We start from the raw sequence: 14,859 nt of genomic DNA, 5'->3' as shown, positions 1-14,859 counted from the left end.
GAGAGAGCAGCGGGAGCGCACGCAGGAGGGTGAACCGAAGCCCGAAGGAACGTAAGGTGCCCGCACCAGCGGCCCCACCGGAGCCGCCACCGGACTCTGCCCGGCCCTCCCGCTGCGCCCTCACCTGCCGGGGGCTGGTGGCCGTGGTAGCGGTGCCCTGTCGCTCCTCCGTCTGCTGCAGGAGAGTCCCGCCAGACGGCGCTCCCGCCGGCCCGGCACTGCCGCAGCGCGTCCCCGCCGGCAGCCGCAGCCGCCATGGCCGAGCCCCGGCTCGGGCAGCGGCGAGGGCCCAGCTCGGCGCCATCACCGGCCGCGTGGGGGGCGGAGCGTGAACTCCAACCCCGCGCCACGCCCGGGTCACCGGCACGCGGCGGGCGCAGGCGCACTAGGGCAGGTTGAGGCGGGGGGCCGCCATCTTGGCTGCGGGACGTAAGCGGGAGGCGGTGGCGGGGCCGAGCTGGGCCCGGGCGGCTCGTCCTGCGGGCCCGGGAGGGTGGGGCACGGCCCGGGCACTCTTGCTAGAGGAGGAGACCCTGCTGGCCGCGGCACCTGCTCTCCGCCGCCCGTCTCCCGCTGAGGAGGCTTGCGGGGCCCGGGGCAGTGCGGGGAATCCCCCCGGCTGCCTCTCCGTCCTGGGCGGGGTCGCACAGGCGGGCGGCCCGTAACCGCCGTGTGAGGGCAAAGAGATAGCCCCGCGGCCCCAGGAGCCGGTCCGGGAACGGGGTGGCGGCTGTGGCAAGAACACGGACAGCCCGTCAGGTGACACCGAGCGGGGACAGGCACCCGGGAGGAGGCTGCAGGCGGAGGAAGGCTCGGCCGAAGCTGACGTGGCGCTCCAGCGGCAGCAGCAAAGCCGAGCGCAACGCGTTGCAGACCCAACCCCCGGCCGCTTGGTCTGGAAAATAAAAAAATCTTCCTTCGTACCCAGAAAGCACCGCTCCGCACCAGATGAACCCTCTGTTCGTCCGTTAGATGGCTGAAAAAACGCATACAACAAGGACACTGTTGCAGAAGGACCTGCCCCACATGGTATGGACTCTATAGAGGAAGAGGTCCACTCCTACTGTGCCCTTCAATTCTCTGTACCTTTAGTTAAGCTGCAGCTGTCAAAGGTTGAGGGCACATCCCTAACCCAAATTCTGAACTTCCCACTTTAGTTAGGGCAGGTTAATTTTACATACACCACTAGAAGTCTCTCTCGGCCTTGTCTATGCTAGAAATGCAAAGCTCATCCATGCAGATCCTCCCTAGTACAGCAGCAGACATCACCACTACTTTGAAACCAAACATTAAGGAGCATTTTGATTACAAATAAAATTTTCCTACTTATTTGCATCATCTTCTGTATTCACAAGACAATACGTTCCTCACGTACAGGTGTTTATTAAGCTTCTCACATGTAATTAAGCATATATACTACATCTGACATGCTAAACAGGTTGTCAGGAGCCAGCTTTTTGTGGTAGTTGGAGATCTCATGGATTTCACACAAATGTTTCAAAACTTGTTTCCAGTTCTAAGCAGGGTGATAAAACACTTGCCAAAAGTTCTAACCTTACTGACACCACGTGCCAGAAACATACGAAATACAAGAAATTCGAAGAGAACATCAGATAAAGCAACATGTAGAACAGATCCTGTAAGAGTATGGCATGGTGCGCCTCTCGAAGGAGATTTCTGGGGTATTAAACACGGACAGGGCTGCTAGTAGTACAGGCCTTTAACACAGAAAAATAAAAGAAGGTGTAGCAGATGTTTTCAATGGTCAGCCTACAAGGGAAACAACATTAGCCTTTGAGAGCAATTCTCTTGATGCCAAATAAAAGAAGCACTTTTGTGCCCAGGCTTATTCTTACAGTCCATGCTTTGTTAGTGTAAATATGACACCATCATAAGTGAATTAAGATGAATCTATTCACGACTGATCAAAAGTTCAGAAGAGTGTATCTTACCACATTAACATCATGGACAAAAAGCAAGACTGAAAATGTTACTGTAACTGAACCACACCAGCACTACGAGGCATCTTCCTTCTGTTTGCAATGGTCATAAGTTTCCTAGGTTAATAATCCACAGACAGATCAATGAATTTTAGATATTACCTATAACTGTATCTGCTTCTGTTGCATGAGGAACATGCTCATAAGACAATACGTTCCTACCCACATGTAAATCCTGCTATGAAAAACTTGTTTAAAGCCTGCTAGAACAGAAGTCCGTCCTTTAGGTGGGAGTGATCCTTCTAGGCCAGTGTCCTGTGCAGGGAACACTTAACCAAAATAATCACAAGGGAGTGAAGGAACAAGCTTCAGTTTGGCAGCAGCAGTAGATTCATAATGATTAAATTGAGCAGTAGTTACAGATTCAAAAGGAATTATGTATCCACAGTATATGTACAGTATAATTAACTTCTCAAAAGAGTTTTTCATTGCTGTATTTTAAAGGTTGCCTTCAAATTATAGGTAAGTCCTTCAAATGCTTGAAAGGCATAAAAATTCCCCTTCCCACACAAAACCCAAAACAATGTATTTTAGTTTCAAAAATATTTTGAACCCACAAGCAAGTTTGGTATCAGTTAATCCGGTAAAACAGCTACATGCTAAATAAAAGCACATCTGGTTGAAAGAGCGCAAAGAATGTTACAGGTGTGCTTAGTTTTCGCTTGCAGCATCTGGCAGTGGGTAGCAGGACAGTGGCAGGAATCTCAGTGGGTCTCCTCCTGTGTCTGTTCTGCAATAGTTTCTGTGGCACTGGCGTTGGCAGCAGAGTTGAGAACTTCTCCAAAGTCTCCCCCAGCATGTTTGCTTCCTCCAACTTTAAACTAGAACACAGACAGAGCCTCAGTATACAATTGTAGTTATCTGGCATGTCAAACGTGGTTAACTGGATAAACCCCGGTACCTCTGCCTGAACAAGTTCAATAACTCTCTTCAGTAGAGCAGCTTTTCCAGGACTGGGCTACCCCTGCCATGCTCTATAAAGACAAATCTTTAAGTGTCATGGAGAAAACAATCACCAGCAGCAGATGAACAAAGCAATCTCCCTTTGACTTCCAGATACACAGAACATGAAGCAGCCCTGACTCCAAGGAGTCTGAAGGTTGGCACGCTCTCAGTTAAAAATGGACCCAGGTACGGGTACGCTGCAGCCTTTCAAGCCATTTAGGCAGTGAAAGATTCCAAGTTAAAACTTGCTTCTGTATTGCTTAAGAAAGAACCTTGAACAGTTTTCAGTCTCAACAGCAATTCTTGAGATATTTAGTGGAGCATAGCAACTCTTTTACTTTCTCCAGGTCCTGTGTTTGGCTTTTCACTTCCCTCTACAGTTAGGTATATACCCTGTGGCATGTCAGGGAACGTTAATGCCAATTAGTTTGCAAGGGAATCCTGGTTCCCCATGCTATCACTTGCATGCTTCTCATCCTGAAAAAGCTATTAATTGTTGTTTCTGGCACCTGAGGCTTTTGTGAGTAAACTTCAAATGAAATTACAAAGACCTTCCATATTTTACGCCAGGAATAAGATAAACACCCCAAGCTATAGTCCTGTGTAGGATACTAGGCTTTAGTAATGCATAGAAATAAAAGCCTAGACCATTTTGGATACATAATGCTAGGTATGTCACACCAGCTCTTTGTGCAAGTTAGCCAGCTGTTAGTCCTAATCAAAGGCATCCTCCCGTAAGAGGTACAGGAAGCCCATTTTTTATAATCAAATCATTAGGCAGAGAGACCATTTCCATGGTACTTAAAAGATGTAATCTAAACACCTTCAACAGGTTACCAATATCTAAAAAGCAGGCTACCCCGAGTCCACTCTGTCTTTCCTCCACATTCACCAAAGCATTTTAGTAACACTTACCTTTAAGTTTTCAACTTTTTCCTCAAAGGATTTGAAAGTAGGAGAATTTCTAGGAAAATAAAAAAAAGGAACCACACACACAGAATTAAAACCATTATCTGGTTAGTCTATAAATATCAGAAAACAAGCAGACAGTTGCTTTTTTCCAATGTCAACATGAGTTTGGTTTGTCTGGGGCTCCTCCCTGCTTTTAAGGGTAGCCTGAAAATAGTTCAGATCTGGAAGTACTACACAACTAAAATTCAAACCATGAAACTACAAACTACAAAACTAAAATACAAACACACTCAAGTTGCAGCTATTTGTATCTTTGGCAACTAAGCATTGCCAGGCTCAACGATCCAATCTTTCATCACAACACAGAAGCGAGAACTAGCAAGTATTTTAGGTTTAGTCTGTAATTCCTAGTGATTTCAAACAGGTTTCTGCCTTAAAGGACTTGTTCAGAAAAGCTCAGTCATCGCTTCCGGTTAGCCTACTACATGATTACTGAAGAACACTTGTCATCAGAGTTTTCTCCCTTGTAGGAAGACCAGTTTAATTTAATAGGCTGTGTGTGTTCAATTAAAAAAAACCACATTTCGTAGTGGCATTTTCTGCCAACATGTTAAATTTAAGGCAGACTCCCCCTTGCCTTTTAAATGCTGGAGACAGCTGTGATTACAAATGGTAAGTTCTGCATATGAAGAGCAGGACAGCTTGGAATTTTCAGTGCTGAGGGGCAGTGTATTATTTATCAGGGTCAGAAGAGTGGCTTAATGCTTCGACTAGCTGTCGCTGACATTTGCAGATTTGTGCAGTAGCTTGTACACCTGCCTTCAGACAGGATGGAAAATGCTTGCCTTCAGTGGACCAGGACTGAGGATTCATAGCAGACTCAAAAAGAAGTTTTTATATAAAGACTAAAGACAAGAGGGTTTTTTTTTTCCAAAAGAGGTCTTAAGTTTCCCTTCCCCTTTTGCTTGGCATTTGTGTAGGTCACCCACACTTACCAGCACTCTTTCATTTGGGAAGGCACAGTGTGACATACATATATATCAAACCAGACTCCCTCCAGAGATGGAGAGAGACAGTGCCAAGCAAGGGAAAAGGCAAACAAGTCAGCAAGAGACTTTTTTGTTAAACCACGATATTTTTACTCACTTTCATTGTTCTACAACAGATGCCAAGCTACTGCCTTTAAACCTTGGAATCATTTAGTAGCATTACATTTCTTACAGGCAGGGAGAAGTTGTTATAGTTCTCCAAACAGCAGGAAAGTGCACTTGATCACATTCCAGATGTGTGATAACCACCATCATTAAGCAGAAATAAATTTCATCCTATGTGGTAGTACAGGAAATCCATTACAAAGTTGGGTAGGTTTTGGTTTGTTTTTTGTTTTTTTTTAAATCTACGTTAGTTGACTTAAGTTCAATTTAACTTGATTCCACACATGAAAATAAATAAACGGAACAGCTGGACTTTGCATACATTACCTCATAATAGGCATGCTAATTGAATGTTGTATGGAGCGTATACTAAATGCCAGCATTAAGAAAAAAGAAAGCAAAAAGTTAGCTTAAGTGACAGACCAAGAAGAAATTGGCTTAGAGAGCTGACTTCCACATACTGTATTTGGGAAATAGCCTAAGAGTCCGATATGGTCTTATATAGTAACTGCTTGAATTTGCTTTTTTAAATTGCTTAGCCATGCATACACACAAGTACAACAGAGCAAAAGCAGCAACATTTTTTCTTTTTGGAAAGATTCAAGTGCCATGCTTGCTAGTATATATTCTGCTTAGCTGCAACCGTCTGTGTACTCATTCAGGTTCTCAAGCAATGACAGACATGCTGCATTTACAGTTTTGATGATATCATGTAGAAAGTGAACGCTCATGAGTCTTATCGATCAACTGATCTTATTAGTGAAAGAATCACTCCTACATTCAGAAGGTTTCCATTTCAACTGGGTGTAAGATTTCCATACTCACTAATACAAATTATCTACTCATCAATATAAATTATCTAGCGAGAGCAGTCACATCAATCTGTATTCAAAGTCAGGTTTATGCTGGGGACAGGGAGAAAGTCCTGGTCTCCATTCTGTTCTGAAATTCACAGAGGATTTCTGTAACCTGCCACTGTTGCTATTCACTTACTGTTTGTTGCATGACAACACATACCTACTCCTAGAAGGTGACTGGATACAGATTAAGGCGCTCCCAAATAACTTCAAGACCATCTGGAATCTAATTTAGTTCCATATTCTAGAAAAATCACTGTTTGCTCTTGATACAAATTAGTTTTATATTTTAAATGTTTCTTGTCAAATACCATAATAATAAGTCAGAAAAACTGATCATCACAGTTTTTCCTAACTATATTTGGAATGTCAAATTTCAACTGGACTTTATGATGTCTTTCAAGAGAACACTTTCCAGGCAATTGCTGGGGTGGGCAAGACTCTCATATTTGATGCACTTCCAAAACTCCAGTTCGTATTTACACACAACCAAAGATATATTCACAGAAGCAAAAAGGGTTCTGTATTCATTGCAGAATGAGTTTTAAGAGATTCTTTGGGAGGCCCACCAGTAGAATACAGTGATAGAAAAAACTACACGTGTAAGAAATGCCCTTAAGGTTGGGATCCCTTCAGGCTGATGCACGGTTGAATGTTGGTCTGTAGGTACAGTACACTGGCAATCAGACAGGCCAAGCCCAGCTGCTGTCCTGACCCACATCGGTGATGTGTGGCCATGTTCCATCCCTTTCCCCAGCCCCATTTCTGCTGTGTTTCAACTTCATGGACCATTTGGCTTCCACAAACTTTTCCAGAGCACATAGAAGCTGTCTTCTGGCATGTAATTTACATTCCTCACTCCGTGATGTGGATTATTAGAAGTTTTGGTTTTGCTACGTGCCAAGTTTTAGTACAGAACTAGGCTAATACTAACTAGTTCTCTTTGTCCAGTCGTGCCCAGCCACTTCCCCTCATTCTGCAAGATGTGTCTCCTGGAAGAAGTTTAAGGCTAAAGAGCGTGAAAGTTACCTTCTTTTCGCCATATATATTTACCTGCTCAGACTGAAAAGCAACAACCTATGGTGTATTGCAGATCTTTTAAGAGGTGTCTAGGGAAGTTTCATTTAGTTCTTCCATTAAATGATCTCTATGAGACTATTTGTACATTCATGAAGGATTTACTTGCTGTTGTACAATACACTTACATATACTCAGTATCCATTTTGCAAAATGTAACGATAAGCTAGTATATAGTTTTATCACAGAATGATCTGGTTTAGATAAATTCAGTTGATTTTTTTTTTAATATCAAATCACCTGTTCTTCAAGTAGTGCAAAGAAGCACGATTAAGTCTTGAAAAGCTTTACAAAGAAGAGAACTTGTATTTCTTTTCAGAAATGACAGAACGCCACATGAAAGTGCTCACTCAACTAGGCCATCAAGTTGGGTGGTTTGAAGAAGAGAGGCTCTTTTCACAAGGTGCACAAGAAAAACCCTAGCTTTAAAAAAACATAAAACCAAAAAAGGCACAATAAATTGCTCTCCAGCCCTCCATGTATATTGTACTGCATTAAATGCTTTCTTATCCTTTACACAACTATTTGTATAGCTACAACTTGCCTCACATTTTGAAAATGCACAAAGAAGTATGTCAGGATCCCTGTCTGGAAAACACCGTCGTCAGAGTGCATAAGTACTAGTTATTTGTTTTTGTTAATAGTTAGGTTTCCAGTTGATACATGATGATATTTAGGAGCCCATGATCATATCAGATTTCCAAAGTAAGCAAATAATGTTATTCTGCAATCTCAGAACAGGGCAAAGATGAGGACTTCTGCTCCATAATATGGATGCAGTGCAAGAGGAGCTAAGTGCAAGTCATGATTGCTCAGAAATTTGCAGAGTGCTACATCTTGGAACTACTGCTGTTTTTCACATCTACTGATGTTGTCTACGCAAGGATGGCTAGCTCATCGAGAGTTCAATACGTTCTTATAAAGGAGAACAAAGGTATTAAGAGAAACCTAAGAAGGCACAAAGTTCATTTTCAGCCTAATAAGGAGGAGAGCAAACAACCACAAAAAGGAAGCACTAATGCACTGACTCTGCCCTGTCAATCCTCCCTCTTCCTCTCTATTTCAGTATTTTCCAAGGTCACAGCTCCACCACCTGCCTCAGTCCCTTTCACAACTCCCTCCAAATTCACTTTGCAGTGCAAGGATGAAAACACGCATGTGATGTTTGATGCATGGAACATGTGGAAATGGTCTGATGCAGAAGAAATCATGCCATCACAGCTGAGAAGTCCCTAAGCTAAAACAATACAAAAAAAGTGAAGCCATGATGAAGAAGCCACATAAGGGTTTAAGAATAAAGTTACACCTGCATATTCAGAATTTGTTCAGATATTTATCAGGCCCATCAATTCTCATTTCCAGAAAAGAACTTGGGCATCTAAAACTTTCTGAAGTTCAGACTTATGCAGTCTTAAAAGTAGACACCACTTGAGCAGTCATGTAACCCTGGGACCTGAATTCACTGGTTAAATCTGAGATGAACTTGGTCCTCATGAAAGCAAAAAATTCAAAGTTTTTTAATCTCCTTCTTAAGTACAATTAATATCTTGAGGTTTCTAATTTCCTGTTTAGGTGCAAGTAAGATCTTGAACAGTACTAATTCCTCTAATTCTTCACAGGTTTTGGTTGGTTGGTTGGTTTTGGTTTGTTTGGTTTTTCTTTTTTAAACCAGCCACTTCTGTATTTATAACCATATTTTGAATTCCCATTACCATGATTCCCCACAAGAAGCACACCAAGAGTGTGGACTCCTCTGGCCCTGTTACATTTCCTCCCAGTGGCCCAGTTTCTGATAGAGAGTACTCAACACCCACCTAGACACTACCTTGAATAATTAGGACACTCTTCTTTTGTGGTATTATATTCCTGAAGGCAGAGGAAAGCTATGAGTCTGTGCTTGTCCTTGTCAAATGCGATATTCTTAATATGAGTAGGGCAACACCAGAGCCTTAAGGAAGGTGAACTTGTTAAGTGAGCAGTCGAGCTCTACATCCAAAAGATAGAGAGACATCTTCCAGGCTCCCATGGTCTTAATGATGCTGAAGGGGAGCTATTTCAGACAGGCTGCTCTTCCTAAACTCCAGCAAACTGAGATCCCATCAGAGTCCTGACAGCATCCTGAGCTGCTGCCCATCTCCTCTACAGGCACTGCCCCAGGAGCCAGAGCTCCCAGTTAGTGTTCTGGGAGCCTGATCCCTACATCTCTAGAGACCCTGCTGCTGTCTTTAGCTGCTTAGTGGAAGAGTGCAGAAAAGATGAAGCCAGATGCAGAGGTGTGCATAGATGGAATAAGAGGTAAAGGACAGAAATTGCTAAACAGAATTTTAACTACTGGAAACTTAACATTGAGTATTTGCTTAGTCTAGGCAGATAAAAGGCAACACAGACAAGGCAACTAAAATACTCAGTGTCTGGAGCTTCTAACGTAATCAACTCAAAGATCAGGACTGTTTCACTGGACAAACTATGAACACAGAATGCATAAACTATTTTACATTTAAACTCTAGCGATGAGTCACAATGCTAAACAACCATTGTAATTGACACAGAAAAGGGAAAATTTCTGTTCTCTCAAGGTACAAACACTGTACACACAAAGAGAAGGAGGAATTCTGCATGCCATTGACCTCAAAACCATATCCTGTCTTTTTACAAAAAAACTCACAATCATTTTTACAGATTCCTTTCTTACAAGGAAGATAGGCTAAATGATTGTTATTTATTCTCAAGATTTCATGTTCTGGGATAGTTACCAGGTGAACATGAAGAAACATTTTCCCTGACATTAAAAGAGCTTCGGTTTTACATTAACTAACACCAGAGAAAAAAAGAAGTTACCTTTTACAGACAAAACTTAAAGATTTTAATGGAGACAGTCTGACTACATGCTTAGTTTCAGAACAATTCTTGTGCCCACCTTACCTAAAGGAATGTGAAAATGCCTGTAGTCTGCACAATGCCAGAGTAAGCATTAAAGAGAGAAAGGAAGTTCTGATAAATCTGAAGCAAAATATGTAACTGTGTAGCTGCACCTCAAAGTGTTTTCTCACTAGACTTCAAAAAGCAAGAAGGAGGTTAATGGCAGCACTTTAAAACAAAAGGGCTGATTTTATTACACTGCTTTCCAATGCATTCTGTTAGAATGTGTGAATTTTTTGTTGTCTAATAATGTAAAAATAAGTTTGATCCACTATTCACAACAAGTTACAAGCAGAAATGAGTGGTTGTATATGTTCCAGTAGTAAAAATTACATAATCAAAAAAAGAATTGTAAGCTAAGCATATGACTGGATTGCATACAGGAAGAGTTTTGTGTGCAGGTCACAATAACGCTAAAAATTACCACCAAACCTACCTAATTTGAAGGACTGTGTCATCTGACACAAAGTTAGAATATGCTATATGCCAATATTTAAGAATTGAAAAGTGCCAATAGTCTATTAAAAAGGTAATAAAATCAAGCCACTGCTGTGAGATAGAATAGCTTACAAGGAAATAAAACACACCTAAAAGGAATCCACACAAGACAGAAACGAAACAAACAAACAAAAAACCCCACACCAAACAACAAAACCAAATCACAGTTAAAAACACTAATTGTTTAAATGTAGTATTCCACAAGCTGAGCAAGTTAGAGAACAGAAATGACAGTGCTATGTGCATCGTACAGAGGCAGGTGGGGACACTGCCACCTGCAATCCTACCCGAAAAATAACAGTAGCAGTAGAGGTAATGGCACACATTGCTTCTCTTGCATATTTAAAATGCACACCACAGAACTCCTCTGCATCAGTGAGTATATACAAGCAGATTTCGAAAAAAAGTCATTCAGCTCTCCTAAAACAGATGCTGAGGGTTCTTGATAGATTTATGTTTAGAAATGTTAGATACTTTAACAGCATATATTTATTTCAGTGATCATCTGCTTAAGTCAAAAATGCAACCACTCGGGAAAAGCTAGAGAAACTTACCTGACATCTTCAAACTTCTTGGTTATGACTGAACCAACAGACGAAAAAGCAGCAGAAGCCTTCTGACCAGCCTGAGACAGAGTTTCTGATGTTTTCTTGTATCTGTGTTAAAAAAAAAAAAGTCTGTAGTTATTTTAATAGAACACATAGGGAACCTTTTGGTATATGTAAATTTGTATCAAACCCAGAGGTATACTTCAGCTTTGGGGTCAAATGAACAAGTTATTTAAAAGATTATTCTGAGCTATTGCAGGGCCTTCTGACTATAGCATCTCTGACAGCTCAGACTTCAGATCAGGTTCACCAACACGTACCTGCAACCCCACCCCCAGAACAGATGCTCTCTGCTATTGTAGGACTTTAAAAAAAAACAAAGCAAAACAAACAAAAAAGAAACCACCACCATGCACACACACTGAAAAAGAACAGCGGTCTGGTTTTTCTGTCAAACATCTAAAATCTTGTACCGAATGGTTTTGTCAGTAAACTTCACCATAAAAAGCTTGAGGTACATCCTCTTACGTTCAGTATAGGCATTAACTTCAGAAGGCAGTTCACTCTAGACCTTAAGATAACAGTAGTGTTTGGCAAGAACATTAACTGTGACTTTGCACTCTTCCTGCATGAGCTCAGTTTACAACAATTTTTCAGGCTGGAAAAGAAGGGTATTCGGGTGGATTTAGGACACCTTGGTATCTCAGTAATAGCATCTCAGATCAGACAAAAAGTGTATTAGAATCACCCATTTTATGGTAAACCATTCTTATTTTGTGTAAGATGACATGGCTAATAGTAGCCTTTTTGAAAAAAATTTATGATGATTTATCCAGATAAGTTTTAGTACAACTCGACTTTGTGATAACTAGACTGATTTCACAAGAACAGAGGGTTTAGACACGATACAAGAACTACATAGTTTTCACCTCGACAGCTGAGACAATCATCATGGAACTGGTACATACGCTGTGGTTGATGTAACATCTTGCCAGCTTTTGGTAATGTTCTGCTTTAGTTCCTGTAATGAGTTAATTCCCAGCTTTCTCTTTATTTCTGCTAGATGCTTCTCTTTGGCAGCTAGCACTTGTGAGAGCGTCTGGATTTCCTCTTCCACCTGTGGCAGCAGAATTGATAAGAGGTTAAGTTAGCAAGCAATATACCAAGCCATTTAACTATATATTAATTAAAATAGCCACTAGGCATCAGTAATAGGAGCTAATGCGTTTTTAACATTGCCTGACAATTGTTTCTAAATACTAAAAGGGAAATCCAACATAGTCTACAAGAGTCAGTTAGTGAAAAAGTAACCTACCTGCAGCCAGCTCTGTTACTGGAATACACACAAGGAAGCTGGTAACTAAAATACTGTACAGTTAGAAATCATTACCTTTAGACAACATTAGGCTATGTAAAGCTTAAAGATTAGTCAAACCTGGAACAATTGCCAAGCCTGTATTCTCCTTCCACGTCAGAGGAGATAACAATGTATGACCAGTATCAGGAAGCTCTTGAGTATGTCTGACACATACACCAGTTTTGTCTCCTTGCTTGAATAGAAAAGTTCTTTTGCAGCTTAAGCCAGCAACTGCAGGCTGGATCCAGCTACAGAAGTGCCTTCCCCAGAGCATGGGTGGAAATGGTGGCGGACTGAGCAATTTAAACAATGAACAAATAAATGATAATTAAAAAAACAAACCAAAACAAAATCCACACAGCACCTATTCAGCAGCTAGAAATCTGTATTGTTTGTATACTTCCTTCTTTACACAGATGTCACTTAAGCCTCTCACAGAAGCATGACCAGATCTCAAAGGTATCACAACAGTTTTATGATGCCATTCTGTGGGCTACACAGATGTAACAGAGGCACCAAGGCCGTCTGTCCAACAGCCAAGGCACAAACCAGCCCTACTTCATCATTCAGACCAGACCACCCTACTTCAAGGGTATCAGGCTGCCTGCTCATTTAAGCTCATTGGAGGAAACAGCAGTATCTTCAATGCATTTTTGGTTTAGACACCTGTCCGAAGTCCAGCATGACACACTCTAGCAAGACCAGATTTCCCCCACCATCTTCAGCTGATTGGTTTGGTATGAAATAATGCTCAGGACTACCGAAACCAGGACTGCATTAAACGTGCTTATTTCACAGTCAACCTTCACCTGCCAACCTTAGGCTTAAGTTAGTGTCTTTTATTAGGGTCCTGAAGTCACATAGAGCTACAAAACAAATAAGACTGGTGCCTGGATAAAGCTTGACTTTGGCAACTTTTGAAACCCACGTATCAGACTTGAATATTTGACTGTCCTTTGAAGAGTGCAACTTTAATTCGCTCTTAAAAAGGTTTCTGCTATATGAACTATGGACAATAATAGTTACATGGTTAGACATTAGCAAAACACAGATAAAAGCATCCTGCATGGAAACAACAGCTTTATTTACTACACACCAGTTGGGACAATATTTGGTCTTGGCTTCCAACCATGTTATCTTTGACAGCTTATTTACCCCCTTCATACTTAGGGAAAAAAGGGCTAGGCATTTATGCATCTTGGTTTAAGATCTGTACTCTCAGCACTTCTAGCTTAATCCCCCATAACTAGAACTGGATGTTCTTTTCTCCTTGAAACCCTCCCTTTCCTTCCCCCCAATACACAGGAGTGCCATACCCAGCTTTACACACTCCCATAATAAGTATGCAAAGCATTATGTTCAAAGACAGCATTATCCCAGATTTTCATTCTCAAAACCAGTTTAAGAGCTATTTGCAAGAGATTTACCTTAGCAAGCTCTTTTCTTAGCTCATCCTGTTCTTCTTCTGAGAGTGTTTCCGCCATACCAACTGTAGCAGCAGCATCCTCTCCAACCTCAGGTATGGAGTCACTTCTCAGCAGCCCTTGAGGTGAATAAAACATTAAAAATCAGATCATCAACATGTCTGCCAGACAGCAGCTAATGTTAATACACACAGCCCTTTTGTGCCAGTGCACAAAGAAAACTATTGAGAAGACACCAAAGTTACGCTCCCAAAGCACTACAGTGTACAGGAAACCAGAGGCATTTTACTGGCTGTTTCGTTCTACCAAGCTGCACTAAAACTCAATATAATTGCAACTGCTGCTGTAACAGGAGACTGGAAACACGTTGCGAACACCACATTCTACTACTCCAACAGAAACCAAGGCGCTGAACACTTAGTCCCAAACAGTGGTTCCTACACAGGCTTCGACCAAGCCTCCACATGCTTTCCACTCTCTCTTGCTCATGTGGCACAGAAACTCTGGAAGCACTGCAGGTGTTCAAGGGGAATTCAGAGGCTCCCTCTCAGTGCTGTCTGGATCAGAGTTAAAAATCCCCATTCTCAGCATACTGGGAGTGGTCACGGCAACAAGCAAGCTCAGCAACAGCAGAGAAAAGGGTTGCACTGCATGTTCAAACTCTTCCCCTGCACCTGCTCACTAGCTCTGTTCCTAGTACCTGAGACCACTGTAGCTAGAAACTTGCAGATATCGTGGAACTAGAAGTAAGTCGCTGCTCTTTGGTTTGTGGATATTAAGACAGATGAGGAGCCCAGAGAAGGAGCTTGGCAACAAAAGGCCACCAATTCAGACAACGCGGTGGAGTGCTGAGAAGGGACTGATGAGGATGTGCATCCACTCACCCTGCTGCCCCTTTCCCCTTCCAAATCCAGAAATCAAAACTGTCAAACTCCTCTGTATGAATCCCAGACACTCCTACGGTCTTCCTCAACTTTTGCCTTCACAGCATCGGGGAATGGAAGGAGAAAGATATTACTTACTACAACGTACTAACTTTAAAGGTTCATTTATTCTTAGTCCTTAGCACTTGCAGCAAGATCACTTTAAACACCTTTTAATACAACAAATAGATTTTCCAGCAAAAGATTTCCCATTTTGAATCTTTGTAGCTGACACATAAACATAC

General features: G+C 41.9%; 2 protein-coding genes across 6 annotated transcripts in view; both read right to left on the bottom strand.

Moving 5' to 3' along the window:
* MRPS28 (mitochondrial ribosomal protein S28) overlaps positions 1–324 on the bottom strand; it is a 76,642-nt gene extending 76,318 nt beyond the window's left edge. Inside the window, exon 1 of the mRNA XM_065831113.2 lies at positions 125–324. Within this exon, the coding sequence (XP_065687185.1) occupies positions 125–304 (180 nt within the window). The 5' untranslated portion in view covers positions 305–324. The remainder of the gene's footprint in view (positions 1–124) is intronic.
* A 1,039-nt stretch (positions 325–1,363) lies between these two features.
* TPD52 (tumor protein D52) overlaps positions 1,364–14,859 on the bottom strand; it is a 49,930-nt gene continuing 36,434 nt past the window's right edge. For 3 of the 5 annotated variants that reach the window (XM_071803989.1, XM_065831112.2, XM_065831108.2), the window contains exons 2-8: positions 13,695–13,810; positions 11,879–12,027; positions 10,917–11,018; positions 9,868–9,894; positions 5,339–5,380; positions 3,861–3,909; positions 1,364–2,821 (exon numbers count right to left, since the gene is read on the bottom strand). In XM_071803989.1, the coding sequence (XP_071660090.1) occupies positions 2,705–2,821; positions 3,861–3,909; positions 5,339–5,380; positions 9,868–9,894; positions 10,917–11,018; positions 11,879–12,027; positions 13,695–13,810 (602 nt within the window). In that variant the 3' untranslated portion in view covers positions 1,364–2,704. The remainder of the gene's footprint in view (positions 2,822–3,860; positions 3,910–5,338; positions 5,381–9,867; positions 9,895–10,916; positions 11,019–11,878; positions 12,028–13,694; positions 13,811–14,859) is intronic. The other 2 variants (XM_065831109.2, XM_065831111.2) reach the window with 2 other exon arrangements.

Source organism: Patagioenas fasciata, chromosome 2, assembly GCF_037038585.1.
Source record: "Patagioenas fasciata isolate bPatFas1 chromosome 2, bPatFas1.hap1, whole genome shotgun sequence".
In the NCBI taxonomy this organism is placed as follows: Eukaryota; Metazoa; Chordata; class Aves; order Columbiformes; family Columbidae; genus Patagioenas; species Patagioenas fasciata.
The sequence above is the reverse complement of the archived record's forward strand: the minus strand, read 5'-3'. Positions and strand labels throughout refer to the sequence as shown.